This window comes from Hemitrygon akajei, chromosome 11 (assembly GCF_048418815.1).
Source record: "Hemitrygon akajei chromosome 11, sHemAka1.3, whole genome shotgun sequence".
Lineage (NCBI taxonomy): Eukaryota > Metazoa > Chordata > Chondrichthyes > Myliobatiformes > Dasyatidae > Hemitrygon > Hemitrygon akajei.
This window is the reverse complement of record NC_133134.1, coordinates 30,302,819-30,322,542: the sequence shown is the minus strand read 5'-3', so window position 1 is coordinate 30,322,542 and position 19,724 is coordinate 30,302,819. Positions and strand designations below refer to the sequence as shown.

General features: G+C 36.7%; 1 protein-coding gene across 1 annotated transcript in view; it reads right to left on the bottom strand.

Moving 5' to 3' along the window:
* Nucleotides 1–19,724, bottom strand: part of LOC140735450 (uncharacterized) — a 31,998-nt gene that overhangs the window by 7,478 nt on the left and 4,796 nt on the right. The window contains exons 3-9 of the mRNA XM_073060542.1: nucleotides 13,526–13,723; nucleotides 11,213–11,265; nucleotides 10,483–10,594; nucleotides 6,919–6,969; nucleotides 5,293–5,487; nucleotides 3,512–3,590; nucleotides 2,412–2,609 (exon numbers count right to left, since the gene is read on the bottom strand). Of these exons, the coding sequence (XP_072916643.1) occupies nucleotides 2,412–2,609; nucleotides 3,512–3,590; nucleotides 5,293–5,487; nucleotides 6,919–6,969; nucleotides 10,483–10,594; nucleotides 11,213–11,265; nucleotides 13,526–13,723 (886 nt within the window). The remainder of the gene's footprint in view (nucleotides 1–2,411; nucleotides 2,610–3,511; nucleotides 3,591–5,292; nucleotides 5,488–6,918; nucleotides 6,970–10,482; nucleotides 10,595–11,212; nucleotides 11,266–13,525; nucleotides 13,724–19,724) is intronic.

Sequence of the window (19,724 nt, the reverse complement as noted above, 5' to 3'; positions counted from 1 at the left end):
GCATATGGTAAAACTTGCCTTTATAGTGGGCATAGAATAAATGAGTTCTAGAATATTCATGCCTTTAGACTACACTTTATATAGTTTTAAAACAACACTTGCGTGTAGTTTTGGTCACCACTCTATAGGAAGGATGTAATTGTGCTGGAGAGAGCATAGAGGAGATTCAGCAAAGTGTTGCCTGGATTGGAGAACATTAGGACTGGATGAGCTGGGCTTGTTTTCCCTGGATCGAAGGATGCTAAGGGATTATCTGATAAAGGTACATAAGATCAGAAGTAGTACAGAGAGGATGGACAATCAGATTCCTTTTCTCATAGTAGGGGTATCTAATTCAAGAGAACAAAAGACTAAGGTGAGAGGAAGGAATTTTAGAGGAGAGGAAAAAGTATTTTTTAAAATAGTAAATGGTTAGTAATCTGAACATAGCCAGTGGGTATGGTGAAATCAGCTATACTAGATTTTAAAATAATTTAGACTGCACAAATAGACAAACCATAGATTACAGATGTAATACAGGCAAAGGGGTTAATGCAAATGGACAATAAGGTCAACATGGATGGATTAAGCTAAAAGGCCTGTATCTGTGCTGTACAACTCTGACTCTATGATTCATTTGTAGCAAAGAAAAAAGCTTACATTATACTGTTCAGTTTTATGCCCTATCCTGAAAGCTTGAAAATAAGATTATGCTCTGAAATCACAGATGTTTTGCGATCAGCAGGCATTGAGGTCTGAGTCCACAAATTCCCTCATGCTGCAACAGAGACCAGTTATTTCTCTCCCTTTAGTGGAAAATTGTCATAGGTCTTTCCTGTCATTCAATGATCCTTCCTGTCACCCATCCTCAATCATATACTGTGTGCCATTCTTTATGTCTACCTTTCTTTTTGAGTTAATGATTCCATCGTGGTGTTTTCACAAGTAATTCTCAGGACAGATTAGTGGAGATGTAGTAAAAATGAAGATCTGAAAGTATTAAAATACTCATTGGAGTGTGTTATCTCTTTTTATATAAAGCAATCTGTCTTATATATAAAAGAAAGGAACCATTTGTTTACCTATAACACACAATACTGTTCAATATCAAAAAGAAACAACAGTAATGTGGAATGAAACATAAATAAAGCCGAAAACACACATGCATTGCTATCCACTCAACTAAAACCTTAATATGTCCTTCAAACTATCTGTTAAATAGTTTTAATAACTCCTCTTCATGCTCATTGTAACAGTAGTGGTGGCATCCATTAGTCTTGCGAGACCATGGATCTGCACCTGGAATGGTTTCCTGGGCGCAGGCCTGGGCAAGCTTATATGGGAGACCATGGGAGACCTGGGCAAGGGCCGATACAGCTTGGCATCAATGTCGTCGAAGGAGTTGCCAGAATGAGGTTGAAAACAATGTCGGACTGCCTTAGGGACTCCAGCTCCGGTTTTGTCCTCAGGGTTTACTCCCGAAGCCTTTCCCATGAGTGGGTATGGCCACAAGGCAGCGGAGGTTTGAAATCAGAGTTTTCCCTCTCTTAGATGGACTGCCTTCCCAGGCTATTGAGCTCCATCTACCCAAAGCACTGGTTTTAAGGTGCCAGGACCCGCCTTCGCCCCTTCTCCTGTCAGTAGAAACAGTTCCGCCGGGCTTAGAGGCTAGGAGTTGGTCTTGGTTGTCAGAGGCTATTTGAAGCGCATGCCATGAGGAACATTTTTAGGTAATGGAATCTAGTCCCCACTACCACCCCTCGGTAGTTGAATAACAGTAGTGGTACACTTTATTAATTTTATGAAAGGCAGTACACTATATATCTCTTTGTTTTTTCCATTCATGGTAAAAAAAAAATAAGACTATGCTCTGTAGAGTGGTGGAGCAGTGAATGGAACAACCCAAGTACAGATAATATATGGTACCTTAAGCCTTTACACCTTTACATCTACAGTGAACCCTTTGCTTTCACCAGATGCTCCATTTTGGCAGAGTGGAAGTTATACTCACCATCTTTCCCATCTGCCTTCAGCACAACCTGCACAGTCCCTCATGAAATTTCAGCACTCATAAGTATAATAGCAATTGCATCAACAAATTGAAAGATCTGATTATTTCTCCATCTACTGAGACCACTGAGATTTCTGTTCCTTGTATCTTTTCAGTGATAATCAATGCTAGCATGTATCTGTCTCCGAATTGTAATTATATGCCCCTCTTTCCCAGCAGTGATGAGATAATAAAGGATGGTGTTCTGGCCTCTGAATCATCCTGCTCAACTAATGACATTGTGGGAGATTGCTAACAAATAACCCGTCCCCTATGAATAAGTGCTAAGTACAGCCTACCACAAAGGATTAAAATGAGGTGAATTGTATCCAGAACAACTTGATGCTTATAATATCAGAAATTACAGTTTATAACACTTTACCTTTCTCCGTTAGTGACTCACAGTCTATTTGAATATTTTTGCCATCTTTTTTATCTGTTGCGAAATAAGGCACGAACTTCTGGAAAGAATGTTTGCCAGATGTTTGCGATGAAAACCACATGTTACAGTGAAATACATATGCTGTAACTGCATTTGAACAGTTCCTTATAACAATATCTTTTAAATACCATCCATTACCTGCAAAACAAAATAATTTTTTTTTTTTAAATCTAATGGAAAATATACCTCTGCTACACCATAACCAATGCACAATCAAATGAATGAAACATGTCTCATTTATGGATAGCATCCAGGAATGTACTCCTTTGGTTTAGATACTACCTATCAGTCTATCTGTTCCTACACAGTACGTCTCAAAACATTACACAGACATACCTGTTTCAAGCACTCAGACTTCACCTGCTTTTCAAATTTTATGTAATGCTTTTATGTAGTCCAACTTCTGTAAGTCATAATGGAAATTCCACTGTCCACTCAAACTACATTTTGGGCGAGAGACACAAGCTCCTAACCCGCTCTTCTATTTAATCTTTTATTACTGAAATCCAGAAATACCTGATAAGGGTTCAAAAATAATACCAGCAATCTATCAGTCAGGAGAGAAGAATGTGTCTCTCATATTCACGAGGAGCTACTAAACTATTGCCCATTGAGAAGATTAAGTCTGTCACTGATAGTTTAAAACCTAGTGTGAAAAAGGCAGCACCAAGCTTTCAATTAAGGTTAGTGAATGCCCTCTTAGCAAATTGCAAACAATTTTTTAAAACAATCCACTCTTTATATTCAATTAAAGCTTATTCTCTAGCTACTTTCATCCTCTAAGACAATCCTTAAAATAAAACCAAACTTTTGGACACTGTCCTATTACGTCCTCTTGTTTGACATTTATGTTTGTCTGATATTACTCCAGTGAAGTGACTTCGACCATTATGCACATTATTGCATATTGTTATTTGCAACCAAATCTCACAGGTTACGTTTATCAGAAACAAATCACATCCATTTATTAGCCAAACTATAAAAGAAATTAAGGATTTATCATGAAGGTTCCAGTTTTGTGGGTAATTTTGATTACTTACCAGGTTCATTTTTGTCATATCTAACTTTGACGTATTTAAGTTTTCCGACATCCTGAATTTCCATCAAGAAAACATCAGTCTATTAAAATATTCAAATACAAATAATGTGAAAGCAAACCAAATATTGGAACATGATAATATATTTTAGTAGACATGTGCAATGAATTTCATTCAGGCAAATCTGTGCAATCATTATGAACTGACCAGTGGCACATCTTCATATTATAGAAATAAAATAAAGTGAAGATCTTTAAGCGGAAACTATTTTAAGACTTTAGTAGAGAAAAAAATAGAATATACAAGATATATAAAGATATTCCATCGATGAAACTTTATTTGGAATATCTCTTACTAAATTTGTAAGCATTCTACACTTAATGGAAAATACTTGAGGATAAAGTTACCAAGGTAGAAAACAATGCAAGAACTGGGAAATGTCACAGTGTATATATTGTTTGCTTTTAAAAAAGGTCACTGAGATGATAAGCAGTTTGAAAAGAACACAATGTCTAGTTAATAGAAGAGTACTATAAAAGGAGTTGTGGGGGAGTTTTTGGATCATGCATATTACTGGTAGTGCACACAGCATGCTGTTCCCATTCATTTTGCTGAGCAGCTATAAGAGATCCCATCCATTTAGTCAGAGAATATTAGCTAAATACAGCACAGAAACAGGCCCTTCAGCCCATCACTAGCCATAAAATACCCACCTACACTAATCCTACTTTACTCCCTTCCTTTTCATTCTCTCCACATTCTCATCATCTCCTCCCAGATTCTACCACTTACCTACCCACAAGAAGCAACTCACAGTGGGCAAGTAACTTACCAACTTGAATGTCTTTGAGATGTGGGAGGAAACTGGAGCACCCAGGTGAAACCCAATCAGCCACACTGAAGGTGTGCAAACTCCATACAGACAACACCCCAGATGAGGTTTGTACCCCATCACTGATACTGCATCATCGTGCCATTAGATCAAGTTACCCGAGAATTGGCCAGCGAACTAGAGATGCAGGCTGGGTGCTTCATACTTCCCTAGCTTTTGCCTGAATCCCACACAGAGCCTGCAGACTGGTTGGGTCTGATAAAATTGGGTTATTTGAGAGGAAAAAGGTTCACATGAGGAGTAAAGAGTCACAAAGTCTTTTTAATATCAGAACTCTTTTCTAGTTTTTTTTTTTTAAAAGATATCCAAGATATTGTGTGCTTTGGAAAAAAAATACGATTAAAGGGCTGCCTAGAAAGTGAATCTGATGGGAAAACAGTTGTCTTAATATTCCCAGCTTTATGCCTGCTTGTACCCTATGTGAGGTAAATACTAGACCAATTTACAGAGCAAAATTGAGCAGGAGGAAACAAAAAGACATGGCAAAAGATGAACGGAAAACTATAAGCAAAGAAAAAAAATTACTGAACAAACCCTTTTCTTTAATTTTTCCTCCTTGTGAATAATAATTGTAACCTAAAATAAGTACACCATTTTGATATTTAGCCTGAAATTTCTACAATTAAGAAATGAAGCAAAAATTACCCATAAACTCATCTAACTATGAAGTATCATCTAAAGGCAATGTGATAATACGATGTAAAACATATTACAACCAAAGAATGCTTCAGTTTGGAGTAACATCAGGTAAATCTATTTAAGTTCAGAGAGTACTATTTTGTATTCTATATCTTAATCAAACAAATTTTTAAAAAAGAATCAAGAGAACTCATAAAAATTAAAAATAAAAGATGTAATTTAGAAAATTTCTATTACCTGAAGTGCTGCTTACCTGATTGCTTTGGAAAGGAATAGGATTGGTCAATGAGTTACACAACAATACATCTTTCACCTTGTCCTTTTCTCCATAGAAACTAATAGAAATGTCTGCCTTTGAACCTAAACCAAGGCAGTTTCCTGTACAAACTGTAACTTCGTATTCTGTCCACTTTGGTTCAGTCCCACTTCCCTTGGGAGTGTCTATTTTCTGTAAGTGTCAAAAAATACATAGGATATTGGATAATCACACTAAAAGTTGAGCAATACCCTCAATGTGCTGGAGGAGCTCAGGAATTCAGTCAGCATTTATGATAGGAATAAACAGTCAACATTTCGGACCAAGGCATTTCATCAGGACGCATACTGATATCTACAGAACAGATTTAATAAGAATATCTTTGGAATTTAAAATGGTTAGGCTTCAAGTCTCACAACCACATTTTATGACAAAGAACCATACTGGTTCTTTTTTTAATTTAAAATTGGCACCTTTAAGTTAAACAATCACAAACAAGAGAAAATCTGCAGGTGCTGGAAATCCAAGCCGAGACCCTTCAGCATGCATTGTCGTATTTTCGATTCGTTGTTATCGGACTGTGGCTCCACGTCGGCCACTATACAGTCCTGCTGAAGGGTCTCATCTGGAAACACAACTGTACTCTTTTCCATAGACGCTGCCTGGCCTGCTGAGTTCCTCCAGCATTTTGTGTGTGTTACCTTTAAGTTAAATCCAACATTTAATGGTTTATGTTTATTATATTAATGAGAGAATAAAAGGATAATAACAAAAATCAAAACTTTTGTGGAACATTGCTTATCACATTTAATTTACAAGATTGAAACAAGATATTCAGCCGATGCTGGATGTCTAAAGTAACGCACTCAAAATGCTGGGGGAATTTAGCAAGTCAGGCAGCATCCTTCAGCATTTTGTGTGTGTTACTCTAATTTATAAAATTATGGTGGTAAATAATTACTTGGCTATTATTTGGAGGTACATATTATTACAGTCCAAATGCTTAATGAGCCATTTGGAAGGGCAACAGCTAAATGGTCCAGTGACTTCATAGTATAGTATTAGCAAATGTATCAAGTACACCTCACCAATTGCAAGAGACGAAAATAAGGCTGACTTAGACATCAGCCAAAAGCTTCAGATAAATTCATTACAGATGAAGATGTGAGGAAGATGATTAGCAATGAATAACAATGTTTTTTTAGCTTTTATGTGAAGTAGGAGTTTGAACTGACTTCATAATCATCTAAGTGTTTTTATATTAATCTAACTATTGGGTGGAAATTTATGGTCAAGTCAGCCTCCTTTGGGGTCCCCACTATAACAGAAGATAACCTTCAATTAATTCAGTTAATCCATTTGATAGCAGGAAATGATTGAGGGCATTAGATACAGCAATGACTGCCCATATATTTATTTGTTTTTCTAAAGCATTAAAGCTTTTAAACATTAACGTTAGGTTCCATTTTTCATTTGAAGGAATAATATTTCTAATTAAATATTAATATATTACCATTTTTGTTTTAAAAATTACTATTTTCTAAATAAATAGTTTCCTAAATTGCTCAGAATAATTTTTTTTTTAAAAAACAGCGGAAGAAACATTGACAGCACTTGACTTACCATTGTTCTTTTTGAACTGTATTTTTCGTATGGATGTTCAGGCCTTATTTCCTAATATTTCAAAACAATGGACACATGGTTGGTAAAATTACAATTATTTCTCTTGGTACCTTAACATGCTATGTGATCTCTGCCTTCATTTCTGACAGTTGCTTCTGAGCCAAGAAATTTCATTTTTTTTCTGAACCTTGCCACGAGAATGTCACAATCTGACCAGTCACCTTGAGAAGGTATAAAGAATTACCATTGACTATGGTACAATTTAAAATGGCATGCTTACTAGCTTGGCTCCATTCTATCCCACGTGGTTCAGTCCTTTTCCACCTACACTTGCGACAATTCACATGCTCTTGCTCTCCTCAACAACTTTCAATTCCCTATCCTGACTGCCTCATTTTCACCATAGATGTTCAGTCTCTATACACTTCTATCTCCCATCAACAAGGCCTTAAAGCTCTCTGCTTCTTTCTTGACAAAAGATCCAACCAGTTCACCTCCACCAGCATCCTCCTCCATCTGGTGGAACTAGTCCTCACCTTCAAGAATTTCTATTTCGGCTCTTCCCACTTTCTCCAAACTCAAGAGGTAGCGATGGGCACCTGCATGGGCCCCAGCTATGCTACCCTTTTGTTGGCTATGTGGCACAGTCAATGTTCCAAGCCTTCCCTGGTAATGCTCCCCAACTCTTTCTGTGCTACATTTGCAACTGCATTGGTGCTGCTTCTTGCACCCATGCTGAGCTCATCAATTTCATCAACTTGGTCCTTAACTTCCACCTTACCCTTAAGTTCACTTTGTCCATATCTGACACCCCTCTCTTCTTTCTCGAACTCTTTCCATCCTTGGAGACAAACTGTCGATTAACTTTTTAAAACTGCCAATGCCCACAGCTATCTTTACTATACCTCTTTCCACCCTGTCTTCTGTAAAAATGCTACAGTATTCCCTTTTCTCAGTTCCTTCATCTTCACCACATGAAACTTTCCTTCCCAGATATCTAAGATATCCTCCTTCAGAAAAGCTTCAGTAAGCTGCTTTATCGAGCACCTCTGCTCCATCCGCCAAAAACAGAATTTTCCTGTGGCCGACCATTTTAAGTTTTATCACCAGTCTCTTTCCATGTTGATCCATGGCTTCCTCTTCTGCTACAATCAGACCCCTCTCAGGGTGGAGAAGCAACACTTCATATTCCATCTAGGTAGACTCCAACTTGAAAGAATGAACATTGATTTCTCCTTCTAGCAGTTCTGCTTTCTCTTTTTTTCCTTTTCCCCTCTCCCTTCCCTTTTCCCTCTTCTTTTAGTCAGCACTCTGGCCTCTCTTCTCCTCATCTGCCTATTACCTCCTCCTGGAGCCCCTCCTTCTTCCCTTTCTCCCAATGGTCTATTAGATTCCTTCTTTTCCTGTCTATTATCTTTCCCACCCACCTGGCTTTACCTTTTCACTTTTAGCTAATCCTCCTTCCCTTCCCTCCAGCTTTTTATTCTGGTGTCTTCCCCTCTCTTTTCAGTCTTGGCCCAAAATGTCAACTGTTTATTCATTTTCACAGATGCTGCCTGAGCTGCTGACTTCCTCCAGCGTTCTGTGTGCTGCTCTGGATTTCCAGCATCTGCAGAATATCTTGTGTTTATGCTTACTAGTTGTTGCTATTACCCAACTCATACTTCCTTACTGTTTTCCCAAGCAAGAGAAGTAAGAATAAAAGTCAAATCCTATTAAGCTAAACAACAAATTTTAAAATAGAAAAGTTAATGGTTATATATGGTTATGGTTATATGGTTAAAAACAAATGAATGTTTTAATTTTTGTGTCATTATTTTTCTTGATCAGATATAAAGTACATTTAGTTTTACACTAGTTGTAATTGAAACAAACGTATTGGCTTTGTACACTCAGGAGGGTCTACATTCCTTAGAAAATATTCATACAGTTCTGCCAAAAGGTCTCAGCCTGAAACCTTGACTGTACTTTTTTTCCATAGATGCTGCCTGACTTGCTGCATTCCTCCAGCATTTTGTGTGTGCTGCTTATCATTTCAACATACTGGTTTATCTAGGGATGAGATATTATCTTCACAAATTGCTAACTTAATGATAGAGATAACTCTATCACTCCGAACAAAATCATTAAGTCCTTGTTTACTTTGAAATAATTGGAATTGATTTATGTAAAACAGTTGATGGTTGCACTTAACCTCCAACTCAAAGTTCGTCAGGCTGACAAACTTGGATAGAGATTGGAAATGATGGATCTGTTCAGTGGTCAAACCAATCAATAATACAATATCAAGAGAATCTGTAGGTGCTGGAAATCTGAGCAACGCACACAAAATGCTGGAGGAACTCAGCAGGTCAGATAGCATCTATGAAGACAAGAACAAACAGATGCCATTTCGGGCCGAGACCTTTCTTCAGGATGGATCTCCTGAAGAAGGGTCTCGGCCTGAAATGTCGACTGTACTATTTTCCATAGATGCTGCCTGACCTGCTGAGTTCCTTCTGCATTTTGTGTGTGTTGCAATGGTATAACATGTTACAACATATTGATTATGATAGATAGGACATATCCAATGATGTGATTTCTGGGAATAATTATTCAAGCTCTCTATTAAGTTATTACACAAAGCATTGGATGAACTCAGTCTGCTATGGAGGGAAACAGACAGTCAATAATTTTTTTCACCTGGAAGGGTCTTGACCCAAAGTGTCAACTGCAGTCTTTGTATTAGTTGCATTGCCATAATCAATGAAAGGGACCAATATATTTGCCTGATCTTTGGATATTGTCCTTGGACCTCCGTAAACGTATAGTCAGTAGCCATTTTATTAGGTACTCTAGTACATCTGCTCATTAATGCAAATATCTAATCAGCCAATCAAGTGGCAGCAAATCAATGCATAAAAGCATGCAGACATATATATGGTCAAGAGGTTCAATTATTATTCAGACCAAAGAATTGAACAAATTATTCAGACCAAACAAATGAGATCGAAGTGACCTGGACCGTGGAATGATTGATGGTGACAGATGGGGGTGTGGGGGCAGTGTTTGAATATCTCAGAAACTCCTGATCTCCTGGAGTTGAGAGAGAGTAGTTCGATAAACAAATCGTCAAGTGAGCGGCATTTCTGTGGGTGAAAATGTCTTGCTAATGGGAGGTCAGAGGAGAGTCACTTGACTGCTTCAGGTTGACAGGTAAGTGACAATGTGCAAGAAACAACACGTTACAACAGTGGTGTACTGAGGAGCATCTCTGAATGCATAACGCGTCAAACTGTTAAGTGTATGGGCTAAAGCAGAAGACAAGGAACATACCTCCTATTAGGCATCTCCTGTACCTAGTAAAGTAGCATTGACTACCTCTGATAATGCTCCTTTTTTTACTTGTAGCAGTTCAAAATAGAAGTGCCATTCTCTATTTGTTCACCTGTGTATATTAGTTAGTAAGGTTCTGCAGTAACCTTACCAGTTCCATCACTTTATTTATACACACAGGATTTGGTTAAATTATATATTCTGAAAATCACACATGGGAGAAAATTGCCACAAAAAGAAACTACTTACAGTAGCAACAATTAGTTTAGATGCCGAGGAAATTAGTCGTAGTACTTCGTTCCTTGAGATATGAGGTGCTGGCTTTTGATGGAGAACTTTGGGTAAATGGTGAATCCCATCCCTGTATTTACCAAAATATTAATATGTGGCTAACTTGTGGCCAAAATGAAGATAATTCTTTTAACTCACAACAAAATATGAGCAAAATAAACTTCAATGTGGGAAAATGTCAAAAACACATCTTAATATTAAATTATTTTAAAATCTTATTACTTATTTGCCTTCTGCAAAGAAGCAAATAGGTTGGTAATATATATAATTGCTTACAGAGTTAAATATTACATCAAGCACATTTGAGAAACTTCTCTGAATCAACATATTGTTAAAAACTGTATATTTAACTTCTCCATCTTTTCTTTTCAAACTTACTGTTCTCTTTTACCATAATAATCTGTTTCATTTTAAATAAACTAAAATAAGAAAAGTTGAAACGTTTCGTATTTGCAGGTGCTGGAAATCCAAGCAACACACAAAATTCTGGAACAACTCAGCAGACCAGGCAGCATCTATGATAAGGAGTACAGTTGATGTTTTGATCCGAGACTCTTCAGCAGGACCCTTAGCATAGATGCTGCCTGTTGTGCTGAATCCCTCCAGCATTTTGCGTGTGCTCCATACTGACTAATTTGATGATAGATACAAGTTCTAACTAAATTGAAACAAGGTAACAAGATTTTACCTTTTTTCAATCTTCAGCTTTTCCAGATTGAGTGCATTTTGGGGTCCAAAATTCTAAAACAGATTTAAAAATTATTAGGCCAAAAAGGTGAGCTGAGCTGAACTCCTTTAACATCATCAATTTTCATGCCCTATGGATAAATTTCTCTTTATTTATCTTGATAGCTTAAAAGAATGTGTAACTTCCTCGGTACCAGTTGAAAAACATGATTTTTCTAGTATCCTTGCCAATACCTTAAACAAAACAATAAGAAATGTCCAACTGTTTAATTTGCTGTTTATGAGATCATTTGTCATCTCCACTGCCAAATAATTAACAGGATTGTGGATTCTAATGATATAGACATATGATATAAAAATTGGAGAACTTTTTTAATCTACAGTTGAGTTTGAGAAGGCGGGAAGTAGGCAAGGAATAGGGGAAAGAAGTAGAGAATTGCCAATGGGCTGTTTGGCTGACAGGTAATTACAATATATTTAATCAAATGTAAGCACCTATAATGTACCTCTGAATGAAGTTCATAGTTGAACAGGTTGTTCTGTGGGAGAGAAAGCTTATAATTTAAAGTTAGGAGATATTTAGACCTAACTGCTAAGTACAGTGAACTGCCAGGTGCATGCAATGAACTTGAAGTATCAGGATTTTGAGTCAGTGTGGATGAAAAGGTGGGGAGGTGTAGAACGTAACATCCATAGGCTGGCAAATCCCTCACGTAACTAAACCAGGAGTTTGACCTGGTGTGTTAAAGGCAGGATCAGTTGCTGCATTTGGGCATATCTGAAAGTAAGATATAAAATTAGCGAGCATACAATACTAAGTATAAAATAAATAGTGAATGCAGCATGTTATATGCAGTCCTGTTACATATGGCTGTGAATGGTGGTGGCAGATAATTTAAATTGATAACAGGCATTGGAGACTCCTAGATTATTCCCATTGCAAGGCTAAAATGTTTACAACCATTTTGAGCCAGAAGTAGATCATTCTACTCAGCTTCCTCCTCTCATCATCAATTCAGTCCACAAGTATCAAAAAAATCGCTACGTACATTGGAAAGCCCAAGACTACTGTTGACAAAATCAGCACCCCATTAAATTTTCACTATCATCATACAAAATGCATACCATTTACAAGTTGTGCAGCAGCATCCAGCACAGATTTCATTAACATTAGATCCCAAACACACAGGTTTTACCACCTAGAAGGGCAAATGCAGCAGACACATTTATTTATGTTTTCCCACCATCCTGAATGGAACACAGATTACTTGGTTCATCATTGTCACTGAGGCAGAATCCCTATTGTCCCTATAGCTGCAAAATAAGAGGACAGTCATTTAAAACTGAGGTGTGTAGAAATTTCTTCTCTCAGAGGGTAATGAATCACTGGAGTCTCCTATCCTGAAGGTGCTTGGAGGCAAGATCTTAGAAAATTATAACATAGATAAGTTTTTGAAAGATACAGTAATTGAGCATTCTGGGAAACTGGCACAAAGTTGAGCCTACACTGATAAACTACAATTACATTGAAAAACATGGCAGGCTTGAGAGGCCTGCTGACCTACTCCTATTTATATTTTACTGTGTGTTCTTGTGAATCTATCGCTACATAGACTGCAATAATTCAAGCCATCAGCTCACCATTGCCTCCTTAGGACCATCTAGGGATGAGCAATATACGTGGACTTTGCTAGCTGCACACACATTCCCCAAAGGAAAATAACGTATGACTTGGGATGGGAAGAATCAAAATTACCGGTAATGTCAGGACAAACAAAATTGAAGGAAAGTGGAGATGGCAATGAAATGGGGATGTTAAACTTTGGATTTAAAAGGGGATTTAAAGTGATTTTGACAGCAAAGAGGTAGTGGAAATCATTTCTAATATTTTGTAATTAATTTTCTTATAAATTAGATAATATTTCCAGAACTAAAACTACAAAGGCTCTCAACACCTAATGGAGCGCCTAGTAATTTTTGATGACACAAGAGATGACGGATACTGAAATCTAGAGTACCAAACAATCCATTGGAGGAACTCAGTCAATCAAGCAGCATCTGTGGGGTGGGGAGGAATTGTCACCATTTCAGTTCAATACCTTGTATCCAGACTGAGAGGTGAGAGGGGAATGGTTAATATGAAGAGAAGTGCAGTGGTGAGACTAGAGCCCCTAACTCTTCACTGTAGCACAACTTTAAAGGAAGTGTTAATTCAAAAATGTTACTAATTGCTTTCAAGCAAGTTAAATAGCTGATCAATACATTAATCTATCCTCAGATGTGCATACTATTTTAATTGTTTAAATAAACTTACTGAAAAATCAAGTTTGGACATTTTTTTCCTAATCATTCTTTGCACAGTCATTTCCCTGTTGTAGTTTAATTGCAGTTTTTGTTCCTGTTTTTCAATTGTTCTTCCAAAGTTCATCTGAAGAGTTGTCTTAATACTAGGATTATTGAAATGATGTTTAAGGCTTCGGTCATGGACCTTTTCAATACCCAGTATTGGAAGCTAGAGGGAAATGTCCAATGTAACACAAAAGAGACATGGTTAAAGTTAATGACAGAGCAAAAAAAAAAGAAAATTTACTGTAATGATCAATTCAAGCCAATCTTTTGGTTTGGATTAGGTATGAAGCAAATTTTGGATTTAAATTCCTGAGCTCATTGCTATATAAGAGTAGCTAAAATAGTTTTCCATGGTCTTCCTTACTATTTTATTTCTACCAGAATACCTTCCTGTAAGTGGTTACATGTGAATTCAGTGGAGAAGTGGAATACCTGGACCCACCATTCAAGTTCCCTCTGTTGACTAAGTTATGAAGTGATTCTAACATGCTTATAACCAATTGTAAAAATGGGCAAAGAGAGTTATACTGGCAATAGTGTCTAATGTCTTCTTCATGTGGCCCTGAAACACAACTAGCTCTCCATTTTCAATAGCTGAATCAGTTAACAACACCTCCCTAGAATTGCTAGAGATTTCTCAAATGTTTGTGCAGCAATAACATTTTACTGGAAATACATGTATATCCAGGGTTGCTGGTTGCCACTGGGTGTATTTAAAAAGGATTACATCTTTCTTGGGCTTTTTTTGCTATGTTTTGTAGCTATAAAACAGAAGAACTAATTGAAAGGAAAAGACAGCCGAGAGGTGCAAGTCTTAGATGGATTTTTACTTTAGCGAGGTGTGCACACATCATGTAGTAGCATCATATTGTATGTAATTCACGTATTTTTACATATAACCCATAATGAATTATTTAAACCAACAAGACTGCTTAATCAAACAATATTTACAATATTACTCAAATATGACTGAATTATTAAATACACATTATTAACAAGTTTCGCCCCCCCTATTTTACTAATGATTCACATTTCTCCAAGTTATCCAGCTGGCTTTGTCTCACATGCTTTGATACACTATATATTTGACAAATAAAACTATGGGGAAGATCAAAACCAGAGATCTTTTAGTTTGGATTAGGTATGAATCAAATGTTGAATTTATTGAAGTTATTGGTAAATCCAATACAGACATTTTTTTGCCCAAAGGGAGATTAAAATGCAAAGTCATTATAAAGGAAGTAATTGAAGCAAATTACTGGGCTGTAATAAAGGGAAAATAATTAAGTATATTAGGATGTGCTGGTAGAGATAGATGTAAAGTGATAGGAACCATATTATCAATAGCATAAAGCCGTTGATTTGCCTATTTTTATGCCACAGATATAAAACATTACATATTGTGTTACTTAGTATTATCTTCAACCTCAATTCTACTTAAAAGAAAATTGAATTTACCAGCTTCAGGAAGGAATGCTCTGAAGCATGATAGTACATCATTAAGACCATTATTATTCACCTTCCACTCAACTAGAAATATCTCTGGAAATCTCACATGAATGCCATTTATCATCTGTTATCCCATCAGCTAGATTGCATAATGATATGACATTACTCATCCAGATTTTGCAAAGATAAATTAAACAAATCAATTTACATTCACTGCATTGTTCTATGAAACTGATTGTATGCTTGGAGTTTCCATGTATGTGAATTCAAACTGAGTACAAATTATAAAATGTTATCTTTATAGAATACCAAAAAATCTGAAAAATCCACACTTTGTTACATCATTACTATCAATACTTTATGGCATGTGATGGTATTACTGTTGGTCAACAAACTGCTTAGCCCTGTGAGGCATATTTTATGCCCATTGTAATTCCTTCACATATTTCAAAATGAGTGCTTTAATATTAATAATTTATAAATGTTTTTATTATATTGCATCTGTCAACTTAATCATATCTATTCACATCAATCTTCATTTAACAAGCTGATATGATGACCTACGCACTCAATTTCTCAGTACTTTTATTTGCACATTTTGTCTTCTTGTGCACATTGGTGCTTCTCAGTCATTGTTTAGTTCAGAAATAGGTTTTCATAAAATGTTATTGTATTTATTTTCAGTAAATGCCTGGAATAAATCATCAAGAAAAAATGTTCAAAGTAAACTTATTGAAGTACATACTTGATAATAAATTTACTTTGAATATGATTTTTAAAATAATGAATGTATAAATAAATCACCTATTATTGTTATTTAAAAATAACTACATACAGGAAAGTTACAAACAGGAGGTAGGTGTATTAAATCAGAAAAAAGTTGTTCACTTTCCTTATAATTGGAGACACTAGCAATTGATCACTCTGACATATTTTCTGTTGCCACTTGCATTGAGAAAGAAATGAACCATAAATGCATGTTTAGACTTGCTGAGAAAACAATAAAGTTTGTAAGAACAAATTTTAAAAGGTTAAGTTAATGATTTACCTTCCCTAATCAGAACATTTCAAGTCCTACAAAGCTAAATAATGTCACACCACATTACTAAACTATGCAATCACTTGTTGATATAATGGTAATATATCCATTTCTGTCTGTATATAGCTTCTGGTGCCACTCTAGTTTTACTTTCCAGAACATTTTGTTGCATGTAATTAAACTGCTTTACATTTCTGTAGTTGTACTTTTGAGACCAAAAGAGTTTAATTTGACAAACATTTAACAAATATTATCACATTGTCATATCTTTTCTGTTAACTACTCTAAAAATAGATAGAATTCTATGTTTGGCTACCAGTACTGAATGGACATGATAAATCCATTCTCTATTGTGCACCCATCCTGAAATTTTGTCCATTGACTTCAAGCAGATATATTGGGAGATGTTAATTTTCACATAGATTCGGAGAGGCAGATCAGGTTAAGTAGTCTCATATGTGGTTGGGATGAATCTATGGAACACTGTGCCAAAACTTTCTGCCAACACAAAGCCATGCATTACCCATGACTGAATTACTGTATGTGTTGAGCAGAAACTCATATTCTGGCTCAGCCAGTGTTATATTTTTACTGTGCCAAAACCATCCTGATCCAAACAATCTTATGATTATATAGTAATAGAAAATGATCAACATAGAGATCATTCATCTTATTATGCCTATGGTAGCCTAATTCCATCTTCCAGCATATTGTCCATAAACCAACACGTCTTAGCTGGTCAATTAAAAATCCAAGTTTTTTTTTTACATCTAGAGAGGGTTTCTAACTACAGTATACCATACTTTCAGGTAGTGAGCTCAAGATTCCTGAAAGCATTTTTCCATAATTATTATCCATAATTTTGGTTCTTGGTTCTCCTGATTTCTGGCCCCATGGCTTAGGAAAATAGGCCTTTCTTACTTCCTCTTTCATGATTTTACAAATCTCATTTGTTTCCCATCAGCCTTCTAGGTTCTAAAGAAAACAACCATAGCGAATTCAATCTTTCCTCATAGCCAGTTTAGACTTTGGCATTTACACAAGGATCCCAAAACTGGTAGCACTAATGCTGAGAAACAACATCAACTCCAGAAAGCTTCAGCACAATAGGGTTCGAAACAATGAAACTGGTCATATTTTACACAGTTATGAGGAAGGTGCCAACGCCATCATGGACACCATATGATCTATCATGCCATAAAGTTTATGCGCTTTCAAACCAGAGCTGGTAGCAGTATGTATGGTAGGTGGGGAGAAGGGGGTATATTTAGGAAAAAGTGAGCATAAAATAATTGAATTTGTTGCCAAGCTTTAAAGGGAGAAGGGAATATTACAAACTAAGTTTTAAAGTTGAGATTGAATGGATGAGAAGCAGTTTGATCACAATAAATTAAGTGAAATAGTTAATATTTAAATCAACAGAAAAACAATGGAAGGATACAAGCAAATATTTGAAATGATAGGAAACTATTGTTATGCACCACTACAAGATAAAGCTTCCACTTCTGTTGTTAGGCAACCATGGTCAACTGATGAGGTTAGTGCAGTGTTTAAAAAGAAGCTTAAATAAATTACAGAGGAGACAAAGCAGCACTTGTGGGCAGAGAAACAATGTCCTTCAAGGTCCTTAATCTATCAATTCATCAAATGTCATTGTTATGAATGTACCCCAGCTCTGAGGGGCCGAAGGGTGCGGGGATAGCCCCCTCCTTTGTGAGAATCACAAGATCACTATTGAGTCAATTCAGGAGACCCAGGAAATGAGAGAAAGACATGCAGAATCCACAAAAGGGTTAGAATGTGTCCTGGCCTTTGAAAGGCAGACCCATGGATACCGGCTATTGTCTCTTGGAGACGGACTTGTGTATTGCATCCTGGACAATGCAATCAAAGCCCCAGGCAATGAACCAAGGAGGAGGTTGGTAGAGGGATTGCATCATCCCCAACCTGATTGACACCTGAGACCCTGTGAGTCAGGATAAAAAGAGGGTCTGCGGGAACAGCCCCTCAGACGCACCAGAAGAAACGCTAGCGATCCCGTAATAGCGAAAGCCGGTGGAAGGCCACGTGCGTCCGCTTCCATTTGCCCGGAATCAGTGACCTTTGCCATGGAAAAACGGTTTTTAGCTAACAACGGGGAACTCAACTCTCAATGACTCTCGAAGGATTGACATCATAAACAGAATGGGCAAGTTTTAACCCGTCTCTCTCTCTCTCCAACAATTGCAACACAGGGTCCCCCAACGGCTGCAGCCTGTATGAACTGAACGAACTACATATTTCCATCGGACAATTCATTATCCCCTAGACAACGATACAGCTTATTTCTTATTGATTATTATTATACCCGCGCTTTTAGATTTAGTATTGACAACGTATATTATCTGTGTGTTTGCATTGATATTATTTTTGTGTATTTCTATCAATAAATACTGTTAAAAATAGTACCATCAGACTTCAACGGACCTCTCTATCTTTGCTGGTAAGTGACCCAGTTACGGGGTACGTAACAGTCATCAACCTGAAAAGTTAAATCTGTTTTTCTCTCAACATTATTGTCATAATTTTCAGTTTCTATTACAGATCAGTTTTTGCTTTTTAAAGGTTAAACAAATGCAAGGTAATATAAATTGCTACTCCACCAAACAAAAGGTAGGACACATTAAAGAGTAACAAAGCTACAACGAAGCAGTAAAAGTGTAAAAGGAAACTTCAAGGACCACTTTAAATTTAGCCTGACAGCAGCAGAATTTGATGGAAACCAAAAGACTTCCACTTTTGGGAATTGTAGGGAACTAGTCAGACAAACTGACAATTGGTAGAGAAGCAGAGGCTTAACTTGATAGAGTAAGTGTTAGGATAATGATCAGAGATTATGAAAAGGAGAGTGCAAATACTTGCAGTCAGAGCTAGTGGAGGTTTTAGATTCTCCTGGTGGGAGCAGTTCTCATCTCCCTTTCACTGCCAAGTTTTCTGACCCCTGGGAGAAACAGATGACAATATGCCAGCTGACACTGTAGTTGTTGTCGTCAATTAGCAATATTTAACTTTTTAACACTTGGTGAATTTCACCTATTAAGAGGGGTTATCTTTGTAATGATGTCTGCTGTCGGAGCTTCAAGTTTCAGAAACATATAGAAGGGCTGGGAACATTGCTTCCTGGTAGATCATAGATTTAAAGCTAAGGTGTGAATTTTATACACTTTTATTCAATTGACCCTTTTACCCAATCAGCTGTTCAGGTGTATTGAAGACAATGATCAATTTCACCATCGCTGCCCAACTTTATTGAGAGGTGGCTTCCAAGGTATGGTTCATGTTTTCCAGGGTCCTGCCTTAAACCTTTATTGCTAGAAGATTGCTAGGGCTTCACAGCCCTATCTGAATGAGTCAAAGGCTTTAGCAAGATTGAAAAAGGTAAAATAAAATGGCTGATAATGTTCCTTTTTTTTTGTCCTCAGAGTTGCCTCAAATGGAAGGTCATGTCCATGTCCATTACTTCCCCAAATGATTGGGACCTAAAAATAATTATACTTTAACTCAGGACTCCTTTTTCATCTGAATTGAATAATGACTTCAGCAATGGCTAAACAAAAATATCTTGTCAGCTGGGAGGAAGAACAGAGATTACCGGTAATTCAGTTTCAAAGGACTTAAGCATATAGAAGAAATCAGG